The sequence below is a fragment of the Vulpes vulpes genome, chromosome 10 (assembly GCF_048418805.1).
Source record: "Vulpes vulpes isolate BD-2025 chromosome 10, VulVul3, whole genome shotgun sequence".
Lineage (NCBI taxonomy): Eukaryota > Metazoa > Chordata > Mammalia > Carnivora > Canidae > Vulpes > Vulpes vulpes.
Genome location: NC_132789.1, coordinates 23,961,804 through 23,978,794, shown reverse-complemented (window position 1 = coordinate 23,978,794; position 16,991 = coordinate 23,961,804). Strand labels below are relative to the sequence as shown.

Genomic DNA, 16,991 nt, shown 5'->3' with positions numbered 1-16,991 from the left:
CTCAGGATCGAGTCCCATGTCAGGCTCCTGGCATGGAGTCTGTTTATCCCTCTGCCTGTGTCTCTGCCTCTCTCTCAATCTCTCTATGTCTATCATTAAAAAAAAAAAAAAAATCTTAAAAAAAGGGTGGGGGGCTTTAGGGGATAGCCAAGTGCCAGCTCGGCTTCCCTGTCTCCCCCCACCTTCCTGAGGGCCCATGGCTTGCCTCTTCACCCTCCTCACGTGGCACTGCCGGGTCCTGATGGGCTCGGGCTTGTTCCCTCTCAGGGCCTGACACTTCTCGGGAAGTATCCTGCAGAAGATTGTGAACCTTCCCAACTGGTCAGCCACAATTCCCAGGGAATTCAGCCACAATCCAGTTATTTCTAGAGTGTCCAACAACTGCCCTGGGGTCCGATGGGTTCTCTGTGTTCCAGACACTGTACTAAGGACTGCAAGTGACCTCATTTTACTTTATCTTCAGCTAGTGGTTTGCTTTTTTAAATGTTTTTCTATGGAGAGGGCTAGATTCTGGACTATGGTTAAAGATAAGCCACACAAAAGATCCTTCCCACCCTTCCTCAGTTCTTAGTTTTTCTCCCTAGAGGCAAACTTTGTTGCTAGATTTGGGTGTTTTTTGTTTTTGCTTTTGTTTTTTTCAGGAATATTCTGTGCATGATTAGAAGCACACAGAGAGGGATCCCTGGGTGGTGCAGCGATTTAGATTTAGCGCCTGCCTTCGGCCTTAGCGCCTGCCTTTGGCCCACGGCGCGATCCTGGAGAGCTGGGATCGAATCCCACGTCGGGCTCCCGGTGCATGGAGCCTGCTTCTCCCTCTGCCTATGTCTCTGGCTCTCTCTCTCTCTCTCTCTCTCTGTGACTATCATAAATAAATAAAAAATTTTTAAAAAGCACATAGAGATATTTACTAAACAAATGGCAGCACATTCCAGATACTACCAGCACTTTGCTTTTCCTACCTATCAGTACAAACAGACCCACCTCAGAATTTCTTCTGTGAACGGGCTGCCATTAGATGGTGCCTGCTGTCAGACATTCAGACGGTTTCCATCTTCTGTGAGTCCAAGCAACAGTGCAGTAAATATCTGCCCACATACATCCCTGCTCATGGGCACAGATGTAGCTGTAGGATCTAGCTCCAGAATTGCAAGACCAGAGGGTATAGCATTTTCTGTTTAAATTGTACTTCTTGTTTTGAGAAGGCAATGTATTCACATCGCTCAAAATCGGAAAGGCAAAAAAAGAAGTGAAAAATCCTACTCCTTGTTCCTCTCTGCAAAGGAACCAATGTTACCTTCCAAAGGGACTCAAAGATGTTTAATATGGCTTTTTCCCCTTTTATACACAATGGGTAGCATGGAATACACTGGATATGCACCATACTTCTATCTTGGAGACTTTTCTATTATCAGCCCATTACAGACGGAGTCCTCAGGCCTTTTTATAATGACTGTGTGATTTTTCCATCGAATGGAGATAATGTCCCGAACCAGAAGCCCCACTGAGTTGGTCTAGTAGTATAGCTACTACAAGTGATACTGCAAAGAATATTCACTTTTATACATGGATAAATTCTGCAGGCACGAGTTGCCAGGTCAAAGGTAGGTGTGCTCATAATTTTGATCACTGTTGCTAAGTTGCTAAAAATTCTCCAGTTTACATTCTTGCCAGCCAGAAATCAGATGCCTGTGTCTCCCATACCCTCAGAGAACCCAGTGTATAGATGTGTGCCAAACTGATGGTGAAAAGTGGTACCTGTGTGTTCAATGTGCCTCTGTTCATGTGTTTGCAAGCCATTGCATATCCTTTTTTTTTTTTTAAGATTGTATGTATATATTTACCAACTTATTCGAGAGAGTGTGTGCATGCATGGGCAAGGGTGGAGAGGCAGAGGGAGAAAGAATCTCAAGCCAGCTCTGCTGAATGAGAGCCCCACAGGGGCTCAATATCATGACCCTGAGATTATGACCTGAGCTGAAATCAAGAGATGTTTATTTTTATTTGGGGGGGGGGGGGGTTAAAGGATTTTATTTATTCATGAGAGACAGAGGGAGAGGCAGAGACACAAGCAGAGGGAGAAGCAGGATCCATGCAGGGAACCCAACACGGGACTCGATCTTGGAACTCCGGGATCACGCCCTGAGCCAAAGGCAGATATTCAACTGTTGAGCCACCCAGGCATCCCTGAAATCAAGAGATGTTTAAATGACTGAGCCACCCAGGCACCCTGCATATCCTATTCTGTGAGCTGCTTCATATTCATATTTTGTATTTTTTGCCCATTTGTATGCTTATTGGTCCTCTTCTTACTGTCTTGTCATTATTTCTCTCCATTTTGCTACTGTCTTTTACTTTACTGTGCCGACATTGGTTTTAATCTCTTTATCTCTTTAATCTCTTCTATACTTGCCTGATCTAGTGCTTGTCTGATCTTTGTGCATTTCAATCCTGTTCCATCTGGGCTTTATGTTGGGGACAGGGAGGGATCCAACTTTCTCTTTTCGCAGATGGTTACCCAGTTGTCTCCACACTATTCACTGAGTAATTCATCTTTTCCCTACAGAGCTGAAATGTCATTTGTAACATGTACTACATTTCCATATGTATATGAGTTCTTTTCTGGACCCTGTTCTGCAACAGAATTTTGTCTATTCATTGGCCACTGTGCTTTTTTTTTTTTTTAAGCATTGTACCTTTATATTTCCATATTTATAGTATCCTCTTATCCACCCTCTTCGTCCCAGCTGAACATTAAAACTAGTTCATCTTTAAAAAAATTGACTATTATTATTATTTGGATCACACCAAATAAATGTTTACACTAACCTACAGAGAACTAATGTTCTTATCATGGTATCAATAATAACATTTATCGGGGATCCCTGGGTGGCTCAGCGATTTAGCACCTGCCTTTGGCCCAGGGCATGGTCCTGGAGTCTTGGGATCGAGTCCCATGTCGGGCCTCCTGCATGGAGCCTGCTTCTCCCTCTGCTTGTGTCTCTGCCTCTCTCTCTGTGTTTCTCATGAATAAATTAAAAAAAAAATCTTTAGAAGCAAGTCACTAAGTACAGCCTACACTCTGGAAAGATTGTGGGGGCAGGGAGTAGCTACATAATTATGTGAAATTCTTCTGTAGGAAAGAGTTGGTTTCTCCTCCCATATTTATTTATTAATTCAGGCATTTATAGCAGTCTAGACTCATGCATATTTATTTTGCAATTTGGATTTAATGCAAAAGTACATTATATATTTTGTTGCTTAAATTGTTCCATTTTGGCCATTGGGAGCTCTTGGGTAGCCTCTATGTCCCTTTGCTGTGGCCCATCCTCGCGTTACTTTGCGACCTCCTTACTTTCCAGCATGACAAGATGCTCCTGTATTTGTCTTGTCCCAACCCTAGCATCAGCCATTTCTCCAAGGAGCATGGTTGCTTTCACTGGCGAGCAGCCTTAGAAACCAAGACCTACCAAAAAAAAAGAAAGAAAGAAAGAAGAAGAAAGAAAGAAAGAAAGAAAGAAAGAAAGAAAGAAAGAAAGAAAGAAAGAAAGAAAGAAGAAAGAAAGAAAAGAAAGAAACCAAGACCTAGGTGCTAGGTGTGTTTGTTGCCCTGGGGTGGCCATTTCTAGGCCCTCTCAGCAGACAGAGCTAGGAAATGTGTGCAGACTTAGCCATGTAGACAGACACACATGTCCCTCCATTGTTTTGTAACCATAGCTATTTGCATATAAAAATGAAATTGTTTTATACATACAAATCTTATCCCCCTCACCTTACTAAATTGTCTTGTTTTTCTCTCCATTTTATCTCATCTCGTCTCACAACTGTGTGAAGTCAAGACCATTGTTATGCCATTACAGAGAGGGAAACTGAGGCTTAGGGAGTTTATCGTGCAGATTACACACTCTTAGGAGGAGATCTCCAAAATCAAGAGGCCTGGGAGTGCCGCTCTGTCCTGCCTCCTTGTGTCCTGAAGGCCTTCAAGAGGCTGACCACTACACTCAATGGGTGACGTTATAATGATGACCAAGCATTTGAGAAGTGGGCACCCCCTATCCAGGGCTGGGGGCATGGTGGTGAGTCACTGTTGGGACAAGTGGTACGGTGCTGTGATTAACAGGACAGACCACAATTCAAGGTTGAGGTGGGACTCAGAGCAAATGCCCCTGAGAGTAGATGCAGTCCAGGGTGCTTGACCCCAGGGAAGGGCTGGAATCGGGCCACCTGGGAAGAAGCTATGTGGGCACAGGTGTCAGGAAGGGCGTGCTCGGCGCGCTGGCACTGGGAGGCTGTGGGCTCAGGATTCTCCACCCAGTGCTTGCCCCTGCCAGGGGCCCCTGAATAGCCTCTCAGCCCACCCCACTTTCTGTGGCTTACCCCTTTGGGGCTCATCTTAGGTGTGGCATCAGGCCTTTCCTGAGCCCGCAGCCTTGGTAGGTGGGTGCCCTCCCCTCCAAGGTCCCCTCAGCCCTCAGGCCTAAACCAGCCCAGAGCTCCTATTTCCATATGTCTATCTGGTTGCCTGCCTGGCTCCTTCACAAGCCACAGAGGGCAGGTAGGAACAGCTCGGCCACCATGTGCCCAGCACCAGGTCCCATGTGCCACAGGAACAGATGTATGGAGGCCTGACAAGTCCTCTCTGGAGCACCAGATGGAAGCATGTAAGGAGCCTGGGAGCCGTGGTGCAGCAGACAGCACCCTGGCTGCCTCTCCTTGGGGAAGGAGTGAGGGGACCTATGAGGGAAACTTTGAAATTCACATCCCAGCCCAAGTTCTCTGGCTTGCTAGTCTTCGGGAAGCCTGGCACCTGGGCAGCCCACACCTGTCATAGCTCAGTTTCAGCTCAGTCTATGTGGATGACAGGGGCTTCCTCAAAGTCCCTCCCCACAGGGCCACAGGATCTAGCTGATTTTCTCCCGAAGGAGTTCTCGTCCCTGGGCTCAGATAAAATTGGGCTGCTAAGAAACTCAGACTTGACCCAGTGTCCTGAGTTCCAGTACTTATGCTGCCACCTTCCTGCTGGGCAATCTCAAGCAAACCTTTCCTTTTTTTTTTTTTTTTTTTAAGATTATTTATTTATTTATTCATAGAGACACACACACACACACACAGAGGCAGAGACACAGGCAGAGGGAGAAGCAGGCTCCATGCAGAGAGCCTGACATGGGACTCAATCCTGGGTCTCCAGGATCAGGCCCTGGGCCGCAGGTGGCGCTAAACCACTGCGCCACCGGGGCTGCCCATCAAGCAAACCTTTGCATCCCATTGCTGGGCCTCAAGATGCAATGCAGCCCTGGGTCAGGACGTGGTACCTCACAGGCCCTTGCTAAACCGGGACTGCTGCTAGGGTGCTGATGCACACGCTTCCTGAGAAAGGGGTCACCCCCGTGTGGTCTGCAGGGCTTTGTAGGAGCTTTAGGACACTCCCTGTCCAGAGTGTCCTCCATCATTCCCAAACCATGCCCTGAGAAAGCAAACTGGGACTCAGAAATGCCCCTCTGCACCCGCCCCCCCCCCCCCCCCCGCCCACAGAGCTCCATTTGCTGGTCCTGAAGAAGCCTTGCCCAAGAAGGCACTCTCTTGGAAAGTGAAGCAAGGAAGGTTTTCCAGAGGAAGGACACCCAGAACTAGCTCCCGGGTGGGCTTACTGCCAAGGAGCAAGAAGACAGGGTGCTCCAGTCAGAGATGTGTGTCCCAGCCAGGGCCATAAGGAAGACTATCCTGTTGTCAGCCCTGCACCCTCCTGAATGCCAAAAGGGAAGGGGGGCTTAGCTGATTTAGGCTCAGTTTTGTTCCCCCAAGGGAATCGAGGCAGCTCACAAAACCCAGAAGCCTGAAATGTTACAAAGGGAGTGGGGAAGGTAAGTGAAGGGAAAGAATTCTGGCAGGAAAGGAAGATGAAACCCGGAGTCCCCTCTCCCTGGGCTTGAAGACTTGGAACACCTGGCAGATGCAGGCAGAAGCACGGACGTGTCTGTGCACTCCCCCAGCAGCTGGGCATCTGGCCGGAGAAGCGGGAGAGCTCCCCTCTGCAGGGGGGAGCCCAGGAGAAGCAGAGGACCCGGCACATGCAGTTTTGCGCAGCTGTAGTGCTGGTGGAGGTTCTTACCAACTCCAGGAAGAGGGGCATTTGGGCTGTGAAGGAGGCTACAGGTGGAGGCTTGGGCGCAAAACTTGGCCTTAGCAGTGACGGAGGCGGTGTTGACCAAATTTCTGGATCTTTCAGCCTTGTTGGGACAGGGGATTGTGACCCAGTGTGTACCAGACTCAGCACACTCTGTCCAGCTCCACCTGGATGACATCCATTTGATGTTCTTTAATGCTGGACATTTACCTCTGTGCACAGGACAGCGGTGGGAGGGCTCCTCACAGGGGACCACAGGCCGGGCGTCAGGGGCCCCCACCCACTGCCCCCCAGCCCTGAAGAGTCCCCTCTCCCGCCTGCTTTCTTCTCTGAATCGCAGATACCCAGGATAAGGCTGCAGGTTCCGTGACCGCTAGGGAACAGCCTAGTAAAGCCCCGGGCCGTAGTAGGGTCTCAGGAAAGGAGCCAGCGCAGCGCGGCGACTCGCCCAAGGTCACACGGCGGGGCCACACCCGCCCCCGAGCGGCCGGAGCCGGCCGGCGGGTCTGCCTGCAGCGCGGGAGCGGGGCTGGGCGGCGCGGGGGCGCGGGGCCGCGGGGGCGCGGGGGCGCGGGGGCGCCTATTGTGCAGCCGAGGAGAGGAGCGCGGGGCGGGAGGGGCTGGGTCCCTCGCGGGCGCCCCGCGCCCAGTCACCTTCCCGCGACCCCTCGGGAGGAGGCGGGAGGGGCGGGAGGGGAGGGGCGGGCCGGCGGTTACCTCATCGCCGCCTCCGGGAGGCTCGGCTCGCTCGCTCGCTCGGCTCCGCGGGCTGGGGCGGCGATCGGCGGCGGAGCGACAGCGGGACGGAGCGACAGCGGGACGGAGGCGCCGCTCCTCTGCCGGCCCCTCCCGGCGCCGAGGGGCGCGGGGCCGGGGCGCGCGGGGCAGGGCGCGCGGGGCGCTGGGCGCGCGGCTGGCCCATGAGGCTTTCCGGCGCGGGGCGCGGCAGGGCGCGCGGGCCATGGGGGGCAGCCTGCGGGTGGCCGTGCTGGGCGCCCCGGGCGTGGGCAAGACGGCCATCATCCGCCAGTTCCTGTTCGGCGACTACCCCGAGCGCCACCGGCCCACGGACGGGCCACGCCTCTACCGGCCCGCGGTGCTGCTCGACGGCGCGGTCTACGACCTGAGCATCCGCGACGGCGACGGCGCCCGCCCGGGGCACAACCCCGGGGCACCGGAGGTAGCGGCGAGGGCCGGGCAGGGGCGTGTGACAGCGCGCGGGGGGGGGGGGGGGGGGTGCTGGGTGCACACGTGCGCACCAGCCCGGCCAGCCCCCGGCGCCGGCTGCGCTCCTGGGTTGAAGGAGGAACGTGTCCCGGTGGTTTGTGGGTCTCCCTCCCCTTGCCGGCCTGCAGTTGCCCAAGATCAGGCCCCAGGCCCAGCGATTTGGAAAAGCGGGTTTTTCTCATTCACCTAAGTGCCTGTGTTATTTGCCTGCCTCCGCTGGTGGTTCTGGATCAGTGCATGGCAGGCACGGTTGTGCCTCCCTGAGGGTGAGCGTGGGACACTTGGGGGCCCCAAGCAGAGCCTCAGTGGGGGAGGACGGGGCCAGACACAGGGGTGTATGTTCTAGGGCGATCATTCTTTGCTCCCTTATGCCTGTGGCGAGGGGCAAAGACTCCTTTAGCAATTTGTGCAAAGTCCAGGACAGACTTTGAATTCTTGGAGCTGGGTGGCTCAGAGAGGTGAAGAGGAAAGAGGATGCAGGATTAAGCGGGGCTTCCTGGAGGGGGTGACATTTGGGGTGACCCCGGAAGGATGAGTGAAGTTTTGATTGAAAGAAGTGGCAAACGTCTTGCAGGTGGAAAGAACAGAGTGTGCGTAGGCCGAGAGGCCTCCTTATGGGGTACAGCTGCCCACAATCAATAGTCCCCGAGGGCCTGGGGAAACCGCGTCCAGTGCTTTGACATTAGTCCTAGAGGCAGCTGTAGTAACCAGGGAGGGAGGGAAGGGGCCTGCCCCCAGGTGAGCTTTGGAAGGGGGAAGGAGGAAGCTAGGGGTGGGCAGAGGGGAGGCTGAAGGTGAAGGAGGGCTGGGAGCAGACAGGCTTCAGGCACCGGTTACAAATTGTTACCTGGCCACCGTGAGGGCAGTGGGGCTGGGGGCGCTCCGGGGAGATGGCACACAGGGGCCGAGGCCTGAGGATGAACTGTGGGTTTAGCGTCGAGACCCTTCAGAGGCTCGGAGGGTGAGAAAGGGTCTCTGGCAAACTCTGGCCTCCCTCCCCAGGAGTGGCCGGACTCCAAGGACTGGAGCTTGCAGGACACGGACGCCTTCGTGCTCGTCTACGACATCTGCAGCCCGGACAGCTTCGACTACGTGAAGGCGCTACGGCAGCGCATCTCGGAGACCAGGTGGGGCCGCGGCCGCAGGTGTGCATGGGCCGAGGCGGGGGGCATTGGCCAGACTGGCCGGGCCTTGGCCCGAGGGGAGTGGGTGGGTTCTTCCCCGGCCTGGCCGGCCTCGGTCCCTGGGCCACAGAGGTCCGGCGTTTCCTGGGACTCTGGCCACAGGAGTGTCCAGCCCCACGGAGGGCGGAGTGTCCGGCCGTGGGGCGCTCGGCACGGCAACCCTCCTCCCCATCTGGCCCGCAGGCCGGCGGGCGCCCCCGAGGCCCCCATCCTGGTGGTCGGCAACAAGAGGGACCGGCAGCGGCTGCGCTTCGGGCCTCGGCGCGCGCTGGCCGCGCTGGTGCGCAGGGGCTGGCGCTGCGGCTACCTCGAGTGCTCCGCCAAGTACAACTGGCACGTGCTGCGTCTCTTCCGCGAACTGCTGCGCTGCGCTTTGGTGCGCGCGCGCCCTGCGCACCCGGCCCTGCGCCTGCAGGGGGCGCTGCACCCGGCCCGCTGCAGCCTCATGTGACTGAACTGGACCGCGACGCCGAGGCCCGCGGCGGGAGGGGCCCAGCTTGATTGGAACAACCCGGTACCTGGATTGGACGAAGCTGCCCAACTTGTCTCGGATTGGGCAGGACACAGTCTCCTCCCTGATGGGACGAGGAAGCCGCCCACTCAGTCTCCTGGGCGACAGGACTCTCTCTGAGCCTCAGTGGACCCAGCCAGGCCCCAAGCTACATCCGGCTCGAGCAGGCGTTTCTGGGACCTCATGGGGTTACACTCCCATTGGATGGAAGGGACTTGGCCATGACTGGAAGCTGTCAGGTGGCTCCTGCGGCTTCACTGGACAAACTCTTAAGTCGCCTCCTCTCAGGAGGTAATAAAGGGGGAGAACAATTCGCACGCACCTGGAGTTTCTTGGGTTCACAGCGTGGTCAGAAGCCCCAGAGCTTGGAGCCGTCGGGCATTGCTCCCAGGCAGTTAATGCCAGAATCCCGCCATGTAATAAGGGTCCCCCAAAAGGTGTGATGGCCCCAAGAAGCGGACACAAGTGGCTGGAACAATACTTTACTGTCAGGCTCTGCAGGGCCACAGGACCTCAGGAGGGGTCCTCATTGGCCTCCTCTAAGGCATTCAATAATATTAGTAATTAAATAGCAACGCTCATCCCCCAACCGGAATGTACAACAGAGGTCCCATTGTGCCATGTGGTCCCAAGGGGTCTGGTCCCATGAGGTCTGGTACCCGAGAGGCAGGGGTGGGGGGGCTCCCTGATGCAGAGGGGTTAAGGCCACAAAGGAAAAGGAAGGGAAGGAAGGGGGCCTGGGGGCAGCTGGGCTGGTTCATCACATCCAGGAATCCGGCTCTGCCCTTGGGCTCACTGAGTGCAGGGCATGCCAGGACCCAGGCTCTGTGGATCCAGACGGGCGGCGAGGGCCCCGCGGTGTGGGGATGCGTGAGGGTTTTCGGTCTGGCTGTGTGTCCATCCGGCCCCGTGCCCAGGTCCTCGGGAGCTCCAGGCCGGCCAGCGGGCTCCCAGATGCCTCTGGCAGGCCCCCCACACCGGGGCAGGGGCTGCCTTCATCGGAAGAGCTGGACAGGGCCGGGCCTCGGGGCCCAGGCAGCCCATTGGCCATCCGGCCAGAGTCCCCGAGTTGGCCACCCTTGCCACCCAGGACACTGAGGGATGAAGAGGAGGAGCTGGAGGAACAGTAGGCCGAGTCAGGAGCTGGAGGGTCTGGGGCCCGAGCTGGGTCAGAGCCCGGTCCAGGGGGGGTCCCACCAGCAGCAGCCTCAAGGGCTCGGGCATTGGCCAAGAACTCCTCTTCCAAGCGCCGGAACAGTTGCTGCTCCTGCTTCGGGTCAAGCTGCAAGGGGGTGCGGAAAACACTGGCCGGTGTGGTGCCCAACTCGGGACTGGGGCTGGAGACCCGGAGAGGCCGGGGGGCCGCAGGGCTGCGAGCCCGGGGGGTCTGGGGGCTGCTCCTGCCTGAGCCCCCACTGACCCTGGCCCGGGGCACCCAGGAGTGCTGGCCGTCTCGGTCCCTGCGCACCAGCAGCACGGCCTGCTCCTCGCGGCTCTGGCTCCGGGCCCGCCGGGAGGGGCTGGGCGCCGACAGCTGAGCTCCCCTGCCTGCCGGGGCCCCGCGGGGCCGCCCCCGATCCAGTCGGTCTCGGGACTGGCTGCGGGGGGCGGGGGGCCGTCTTGGCGAGGCTGGGGTGCCTGTGGTCAACCGCCGGCTGGGCCGCTCCCTCCGGGAACCAGTGCCTGAATCTTCACTGCGGACACCGAGGGGGCCGCTCTGGGCTGAGGAGGCGGAGGAGTCGCTGTCCCCGGAGTGGCGGCGGGAGCGGGGGTGCGGTGGCAGCTGGTCCCGGGCCCTGGGGCAGGGGAACGACAGAGATGGGACAACGGGAGCCAGGACGGCAGGCTGCAGGGGCAGTGAGAGGAAGGAACAAGCAGCCAAGCGGTCGGGGGCGGGGAAGACACCTGTGGTGGTGGTGGGTGCTGGTGGGTGCTGGTGGTGGGGACCGTCAAGAGCTCCGGTCAGTCCTGGGGACTTCCAGAGAGAAGTGCAGGACTCGGCTGCAGCTTCCGTCAGCCAGGGTGCCCCCCTGCCCCCCCCCCAAGGCAGCGGAAGGAGCCGGCTCCGAGCTCCCCCTCCCAGGCCTCCAGCTTCCTGGGCAGGCCAGAGGGAAGCGGGGAGGACTGGCAGCTGCCCAGCCCTCAGGGCCTGCCCCAGCTGTGTTGTTCGGTTGCTTGGGTTGTCATGGAGATAGGAAGCCAGGCCTGCCCCCACCCACGGGAACTTTTCCCAGGGTGTGAGTCACTCTGGAGCACAGGCTCCTTCGTCATCCAGGCCAGGGCGGACGCCCCCCACCCCCACCCTCTAAACCCTTCACCCCCAGGTCCTCCTGCCTCTCACCTGAGGGGCGTCTCAGTCCCCTCCTTTGAGCCCCGTAAGCTAATGGGCGTCACTTCCTGGCGGGAACTCCGCCGCTCGCCCCCAGGGGCTGGGCTGCCAGCACGGGGGCTGGGGGTGGGCGACACCCTCTGCGGGGAGAAGGCGCGCGCCCTGGGCTGGGGCGGGCGGTGGGCTGCAGGGTGAGAGAACAGGTGGCAGGTGAAGGGTGGTGCCACGGACACAGGCGTGCCCTGCCCGCCCGCCCCCCTACCACAGGTACTGACCTGAGGAGGAGCAGCGGCAGGGATCATGCTTGTCCAGATAGTGCTCCAGAGTGTCCCAGCCACCACCCACGCGCACCATCACGTGGCTCCTCAGCACCTGTGGGAGCCCAGCGTGGGGCGAGTCACAGCCGGTCCGGTGGGCCAGGTCGCCCACTGCGGGCTGCTGCCTGCAGGGCAGCCCCCAGCTCTTACCCGCACAAAGATGAGGAGACTGGAGTCTCCCACGCGGTACTTCCCCTCCGAGACTTTGATCATGGGAAACTGGTCTGGGCAGGTGCAGGAGCCCAAGATCTCCCTCACCTGAGGCCACAGAGGAGAGGCTGGAGGTCAGGGATCAAGTCCCTCCTCCTGGGGCCTGATGTCAGCAGCTCCAGGCTGAGGAGGAAGCAGGTCCTTCCGGGCAGAGGGGACACAGATTAGCTTGCCCCAGACTTGGGTGCAGGCTCGACATTTGACCTTTCAGCAGCTCCCCTTCCTCTTTGGCTATCAGAGGTCAGGGAGCTGACCAGAAAAGGGTGGTGGTGCTGTGGTCCAGCCAGGGCTTGGGACCCCAGCAAAGCACATCCCTCCAGCCCCTGAGTCTGGAACCTGTCCTCACTCCTTCACCTACTTCACAGACACAAAAGCTGAGGCCCACAGGGAGGCCAGGTCCTGGGAGGAGGCAGGCCATGGGACACGGGTGCAGGGGAACCACACCACGTTGGTGCCAAGGACACATAGGATGGCACACACACACTACCCCAATATGCACACACAGGCTGCAGGCCGAGCTAGCACACATCTGCCCACATGGCCCCCGCTCCCAGGCCAGGAGCTGCCAGGCTGGCTATGTGGGCAGCCCTGCCCGCCTCCCAGCCCACAGTGGAGCCAGAGGAAATGAGCAGCAGGTGGAGCCTCGGGTGACCCTGGCCCAAGACAGGGGTGGGGTGGCAGCCTCTGCCCATGGCCATCCAGCTACCCCCCACCCCCGAGATAGGCACATCATGGTCCTAACCTCCTGATAAGAAGGAAACTCTTGGCCAGGCTGCGGGGGTGTCAGGAATACCTAGGTCCTGGGAAAAGGAGGAGGGAGCTGGGGGCCCGGTCTGGCATCTTCTATGCTCACAGTCTGAACTAATCCTGTCCTCTTAAGAGGACTTCTGGCTCCTAGCAGCAGCAGACAGCAGCTCTGGGCCTGGCTTCCCAGATAAGTGATATGCGCAGAGCCCTGGGGAGTGGGTGGGCCTGTAGAGCCCTTGGGAGCTTCCCTAGGCACTCACGGAGAGCCTCCTGTGTGCCAGGCACCTTGCTCAGAGCCAAGCGTCACCGGCACCCACCCAACCTCGAGCTCCACGATGTCGTGGATGCAGCCGTCTAGCACTCGATACAGAAGGGGCCAGATCATGCGGCCCCCTGGATGAAGGAGTATACAGCACTTGTCTGCACACGTAGCCCTTAAAGGAAGTGGGGAGATCATGCAGGGGAGCTCAGATTTTCTCCCAAGCCCAGCTGGGCCCTGTGACCTCACCCAGCACCTCTCCCTCTCTGGGTCCGCTCATCTCTCTGGGGCCAGGTATACACTTGATGCTCAACATAGGCACACTCCATGGGGCAGGCTGTTCCATCCCAGGCACACAGTGGGGGCGGGGCAGTGAGGTGGGCGAGCGCACTCATTGGCGGACTCACCAGCTCATCGAGGTTGCGCAGGTCACTGGGTGTCATGCGGGGGCCGCGGGAGGGAGCCCCTGCTGCAGTGGTAGTTTCGGTGGTGCCCTCTTCCACTGTGGGTGCATTGGGGGCCGGGGGTGCAGCGCGTAGCTCCCGCTCAATCTCCTGTTCAAACTGCACGAGGCGAGGGGCGAGCAGGCCAAGACGGGCCCCACGCCTCGCCACCTCCAGCAGGCACAGCACCACGCTTTTCTCGTTCTTTCGAAGCACCAGGTCTTCGGTCTCAAACATGAGCACTTCAGGCACACCCAGCTCTGTTCGGCACCAGCCGATGAAAGTGGCCACGTTGTCGCGGGCCATGAAAGAGCCAGGCGCCACGCTGTGCGCCTGGAAGGCCACACCGCGGGCCGGGCGGGCAGCAGCCAAAGCGCGGGCGGCCTCAGTGACAGCATTGGCATGTTGGCACAGGGTGGTGCCCGTGGCCAGCCCCGTCAAGAAGCCATCACCACCACTGGGCAGACCCAGGCCATACAAGGCGTTCAGCCACTCGGCCAGGTCCTCTTTCATGGCCTCCACGTAGGCCTCACTTGAGCGGAATGGCCGCACGCTCTTGGCGGCCGAGCCGGCGATGCCAGCTACTGGGTCCGCCATGCCCGGGCCAGCCAAGTCACTGTGGGTGGGCAGGGACACAGGATTGCGGTGAGGACCCAGGAAGTGCTCGGTACAGACCAGGCCGCTGACCACCTGCAGGTCGCCTGTCATCTCAGGCCAGGTGCCTGCTTTTGCGTGCTGGCTGTGGGGAACTTCACCGAACCTCAGTTCCCTCGTCTGTGAAATGGGTGCAATAATAGTACCTTCCTCGCGGGACCTAGTGAGATAAGTTGTAGGAAGGACTCAGTGTAAGTGTTCGCTAGTTCCCTCTGGGAGAGGGGTGGGCGACGGGCCACTTGGCTGAGTCCTCCCTCCCTCCCAGGCACGCACATCCTCACTGCCCCATGTGGCAGGTGAAGAGCGGAGCCCTGGAGATGCGGCCCAGAGCTGCGGACTCACAGTGGGCCGCGGGGCCAGGAATCCGGGTCCCCGCGGCAGGAACGGTTAGCTCCATCGCTCAGGGCTGGTGCCCGGCCCACCTCCTCCGCGAAGCTCCTGGGCGCTCCCTCCGCTCCCCTTCCCTAAGGGCTGTGTCATTACAACAACGACATAATAGCAGTAACAGTAGCCACAAAGGCCCTGCCCAAGGCGGAGTGTCGGTGATCTTAGTGCCATTTAACAGATGAGGAAACTGAGGCGCAGGAGGGTAAGCGCTCGCTCAAGGTCGCGGAGCAGCGGGAGGCAAAGCCAGGCCGACGGGGCCGACGGAGCGGCGCTGCGGCTCCGAGAGCCCCGGGCAGCCCGCGGGGGGAGCCAGGCCCCGCCTCCTCCGCGGAGCCTCCCCGGCGCCGCAGGCCGGGCGCCCGCGGGCCGGGGCTCGCAGGGGCCTCGGGCGGGCCCGGGACTCCGGCCCAGAGAGGGTGCGGGGCCGCCCAGGGTCACACAGCCCGGAGAGCGGAGGCCGCGGCGGCCGGGGCCCGGGGTGCGCGCCGGGCAGGGGGGCTGGGGTCCCGCGCTCACCTGGCTCATCCTGCGGCCTCGGGGAGCATCGCCGCGGCGGGGCCGAGCGGGGCCGCGCCGCCGCAGGGAGGCGCCGCCCGAGCCCGGCGATCCGACCCCGCGGCTCAGGCCTCCGCCCCGCCCGCCGTCTCCGCCCGCCGTCTCCGCCCCGCCTCCCTGGAATTCGGATCCGGCCCGAGGGGGCGGGCGGGGCCGCGCGCTCTTAAAGGGGCAGCGCCGTTCCCGGGCCGGCCGGGCGGACGGAGGGAGGGGCTGGGCGTCCCGGCGGGGTGGGGCGGGACTGGGGCCCCCGGGCGACCCCGTCGGCCCCGACGCGCGCTCCCCGCCCGGCCTGTCCCTGAGGCTCCTTCCAAACCTCCCTGGTCTCTTGGGGAGAGCTTTGGGCGCTTTTAATTGCACCCCCTGCCCGGATAGCTGCCCCTTCGGGAAGGCCGCCCGGCCTGATCCCCAGAAGACTCAGGAAGCGATAGGGCCCCGGGCTGCAGAGTCACCTCCGCCTGGAGCGAACCGTCCTAGGGCAGATAAAGGAGGCCCGCTGACTCGGGTGCGAGCTTCCGACCTGCAGTGCGGGCCTGGGGGAGGGGGAGGTGGCCTGTTAGGCCCACCGGGCGGGCCGCTCCTCGCTGAATGCTCGTCTTTAACCTTGAGGTTTGGGGAGCCCGGTTCTGTGATGAGGGCGCCGAGGCCCAGCGGGGTCGGCAGGTGGCTAAGACCTGCGGATCTGACACCTTGGCCCCCGCCCTTGGGGGAGGCCCATCCCCAGCCACCTGTGGCTGCCCAGGTCGCGCACAGAATTAAGGGGAAAGGAGGACTAGAAGCTGAATGGGTCAGTTTGCCTCGGGAGGGTTAATCACTGCTCGTTTCTTTTCAAACTGCAGAGGAGGGACCTGGCTGGGATCCGCGGGAAATTCTGCCCCCTGCTGCTGGCTGGGCGGGGAGGCTGGGCCTGGCCCGGGGTGCAGCCTCCCAGGCCAGGCGGCCGCCTGGGGGAAGCACGACCACCAATAGCCAAGTCTCAGTGCCCTACTAAAGCGGCTGCTGTGTGCCCGGCCTGCTCTGTGCCCTTGACCTAAACTAGTCACCTAGTCACCTCTATGAGGGACTATCTTTTGCCCACTAGGGCTCAAGAGAGCAGCTGGTGGAGTCAGGGTTTGAACATGGCTATTATGGGAATATCCACATTCGAGGATCAAGGGCATCTGTTGAGTACCTACAGTGTGTGCTAGTCCTTCTGGTGCCAGGCTGATCACGTACACCATCTGAGCCCTCAGTATTCAGTGGGCTCACAGCCCATGTCCTAGATACCCAAGTGGTACAGGTTCTGATCTACCCTCCCCTACTACAGCATCCCTACCAGCGAGGAAGGCTGGTAACTAGTAATAGTATTGGCTGACACTTACGTGGCACCTACTGTGTGCTGGGTCTCTTCTGGCACTGGGAACTGAGAGCAAAAAGTGGGGAAGGAAACAGAGCCAGCTCTCAGGGGCTCACAGTGTGGTAGGAAGGCAGCCCCTGGGCTGAAACAGGGGTGAGGGACTAGGGGAGAGAGTAATGGAACCAGGTGAGGGCTTGGGAGTGTGGGGTGGGATGAGCCTGCAGCTTTAAATCAGTGGTCAGGAAAGGAGCTAAGGGCAGGGACGTGTGGATGGCTAGAAGGAGAGTATTTCATGTAAAGGGAACAGCCAGTGTAAAGGCCCTGAGGTCAGCATGTGGTTGGTGTGATCAAGAAAGTAAGGAGGCCTGTGAGACTGGGATGGAGGGAGGGATGAGGATAGAGAGATTGGGGGCAGAAGGAGTAGGGCTTTGTGGGCCTGCCTCTTCGGAGAGACATGGGAGCCATGGAGGGATTTAGAGCAAGGGAGAGGGGTGACCTTAGGTCTTACCAGGTTCCCTGTGGTTGCTGTGGCGGGCAGGGCAGGAACCCCAGAGGAGACCAGGTGGTGCCAGTGGGGATGGTGGAGGATGGTGGATTCTGGCCTGTATTTGAGGGGAGAGCTGATGGGATGTGCTGGTCAATTGGGTGTGAATGTGAGAACAAAGTCAAGAATGACTCAGATCGGGATCCCTGGGTGGCTCAGCAGTTTAG

General features: G+C 59.4%; 2 protein-coding genes across 5 annotated transcripts; one reads left to right on the top strand and one right to left on the bottom strand.

Annotated features, from left to right (window-relative positions):
- Nucleotides 1-6,801: 6,801 nt before the first annotated feature.
- On the top strand, nucleotides 6,802-9,356 carry RASL10A (RAS like family 10 member A). Its single transcript, XM_072723147.1, has 3 exons — nucleotides 6,802-7,301; nucleotides 8,351-8,475; nucleotides 8,716-9,356. The coding sequence occupies exons 1-3, from the start codon at nucleotides 7,083-7,085 to the stop codon at nucleotides 8,981-8,983; spliced, it is 612 nt and encodes a 203-aa protein (XP_072579248.1). The 5' UTR covers nucleotides 6,802-7,082; the 3' UTR covers nucleotides 8,984-9,356.
- A 153-nt stretch (nucleotides 9,357-9,509) lies between these two features.
- Nucleotides 9,510-15,049, bottom strand: GAS2L1 (growth arrest specific 2 like 1). 4 transcript variants are annotated; one of them, XM_072723145.1, is made up of 7 exons: nucleotides 14,906-15,049; nucleotides 14,345-14,473; nucleotides 13,313-14,162; nucleotides 11,840-11,947; nucleotides 11,648-11,744; nucleotides 11,385-11,556; nucleotides 9,510-10,839 (listed from the first exon to the last, which is right to left on the bottom strand). In XM_072723145.1, exons 3-7 carry the CDS (start codon nucleotides 14,054-14,056, stop codon nucleotides 9,804-9,806), a joined length of 2,157 nt encoding a protein of 718 aa, XP_072579246.1. In that variant the 5' UTR covers nucleotides 14,057-14,162; nucleotides 14,345-14,473; nucleotides 14,906-15,049; the 3' UTR covers nucleotides 9,510-9,803. The 4 variants fall into 4 exon arrangements, with proteins under 4 accessions (XP_072579246.1, XP_072579247.1, XP_025837730.1 ...); XM_072723146.1 differs by lacking the exon at nucleotides 14,345-14,473; XM_025981945.2 differs by lacking the exon at nucleotides 14,906-15,049 and having other exon boundaries at nucleotides 14,345-14,674.
- Between the last annotated feature and the right edge of the window lie 1,942 nt (nucleotides 15,050-16,991).

Bases quoted from the DNA above. Each gene is read 5' to 3' on its own strand.
- RASL10A (XM_072723147.1), top strand. From the start codon at position 7,083: ATGGGGGGCAGCCTGCGGGTGGCCGTGCTGGGCGCCCCGGGCGTGGGC. The intron at 7,302-8,350 runs GTAGCGGCGAGG...CTCCCTCCCCAG, and splicing joins ACAACCCCGGGGCACCGGAG to GAGTGGCCGGACTCCAAGGA. The intron at 8,476-8,715 runs GTGGGGCCGCGG...TCTGGCCCGCAG, and splicing joins CAGCGCATCTCGGAGACCAG to GCCGGCGGGCGCCCCCGAGG.
- GAS2L1 (XM_025981944.2), bottom strand. The intron at 11,948-13,312 runs GTGAGTCCGCCA...CTGTGGCCTCAG, and splicing joins TGCGCAACCTCGATGAGCTG to GTGAGGGAGATCTTGGGCTC. The intron at 11,557-11,647 runs GTCAGTACCTGT...CTCACCCTGCAG, and splicing joins CTGCCGCTGCTCCTCCTCAG to CCCACCGCCCGCCCCAGCCC.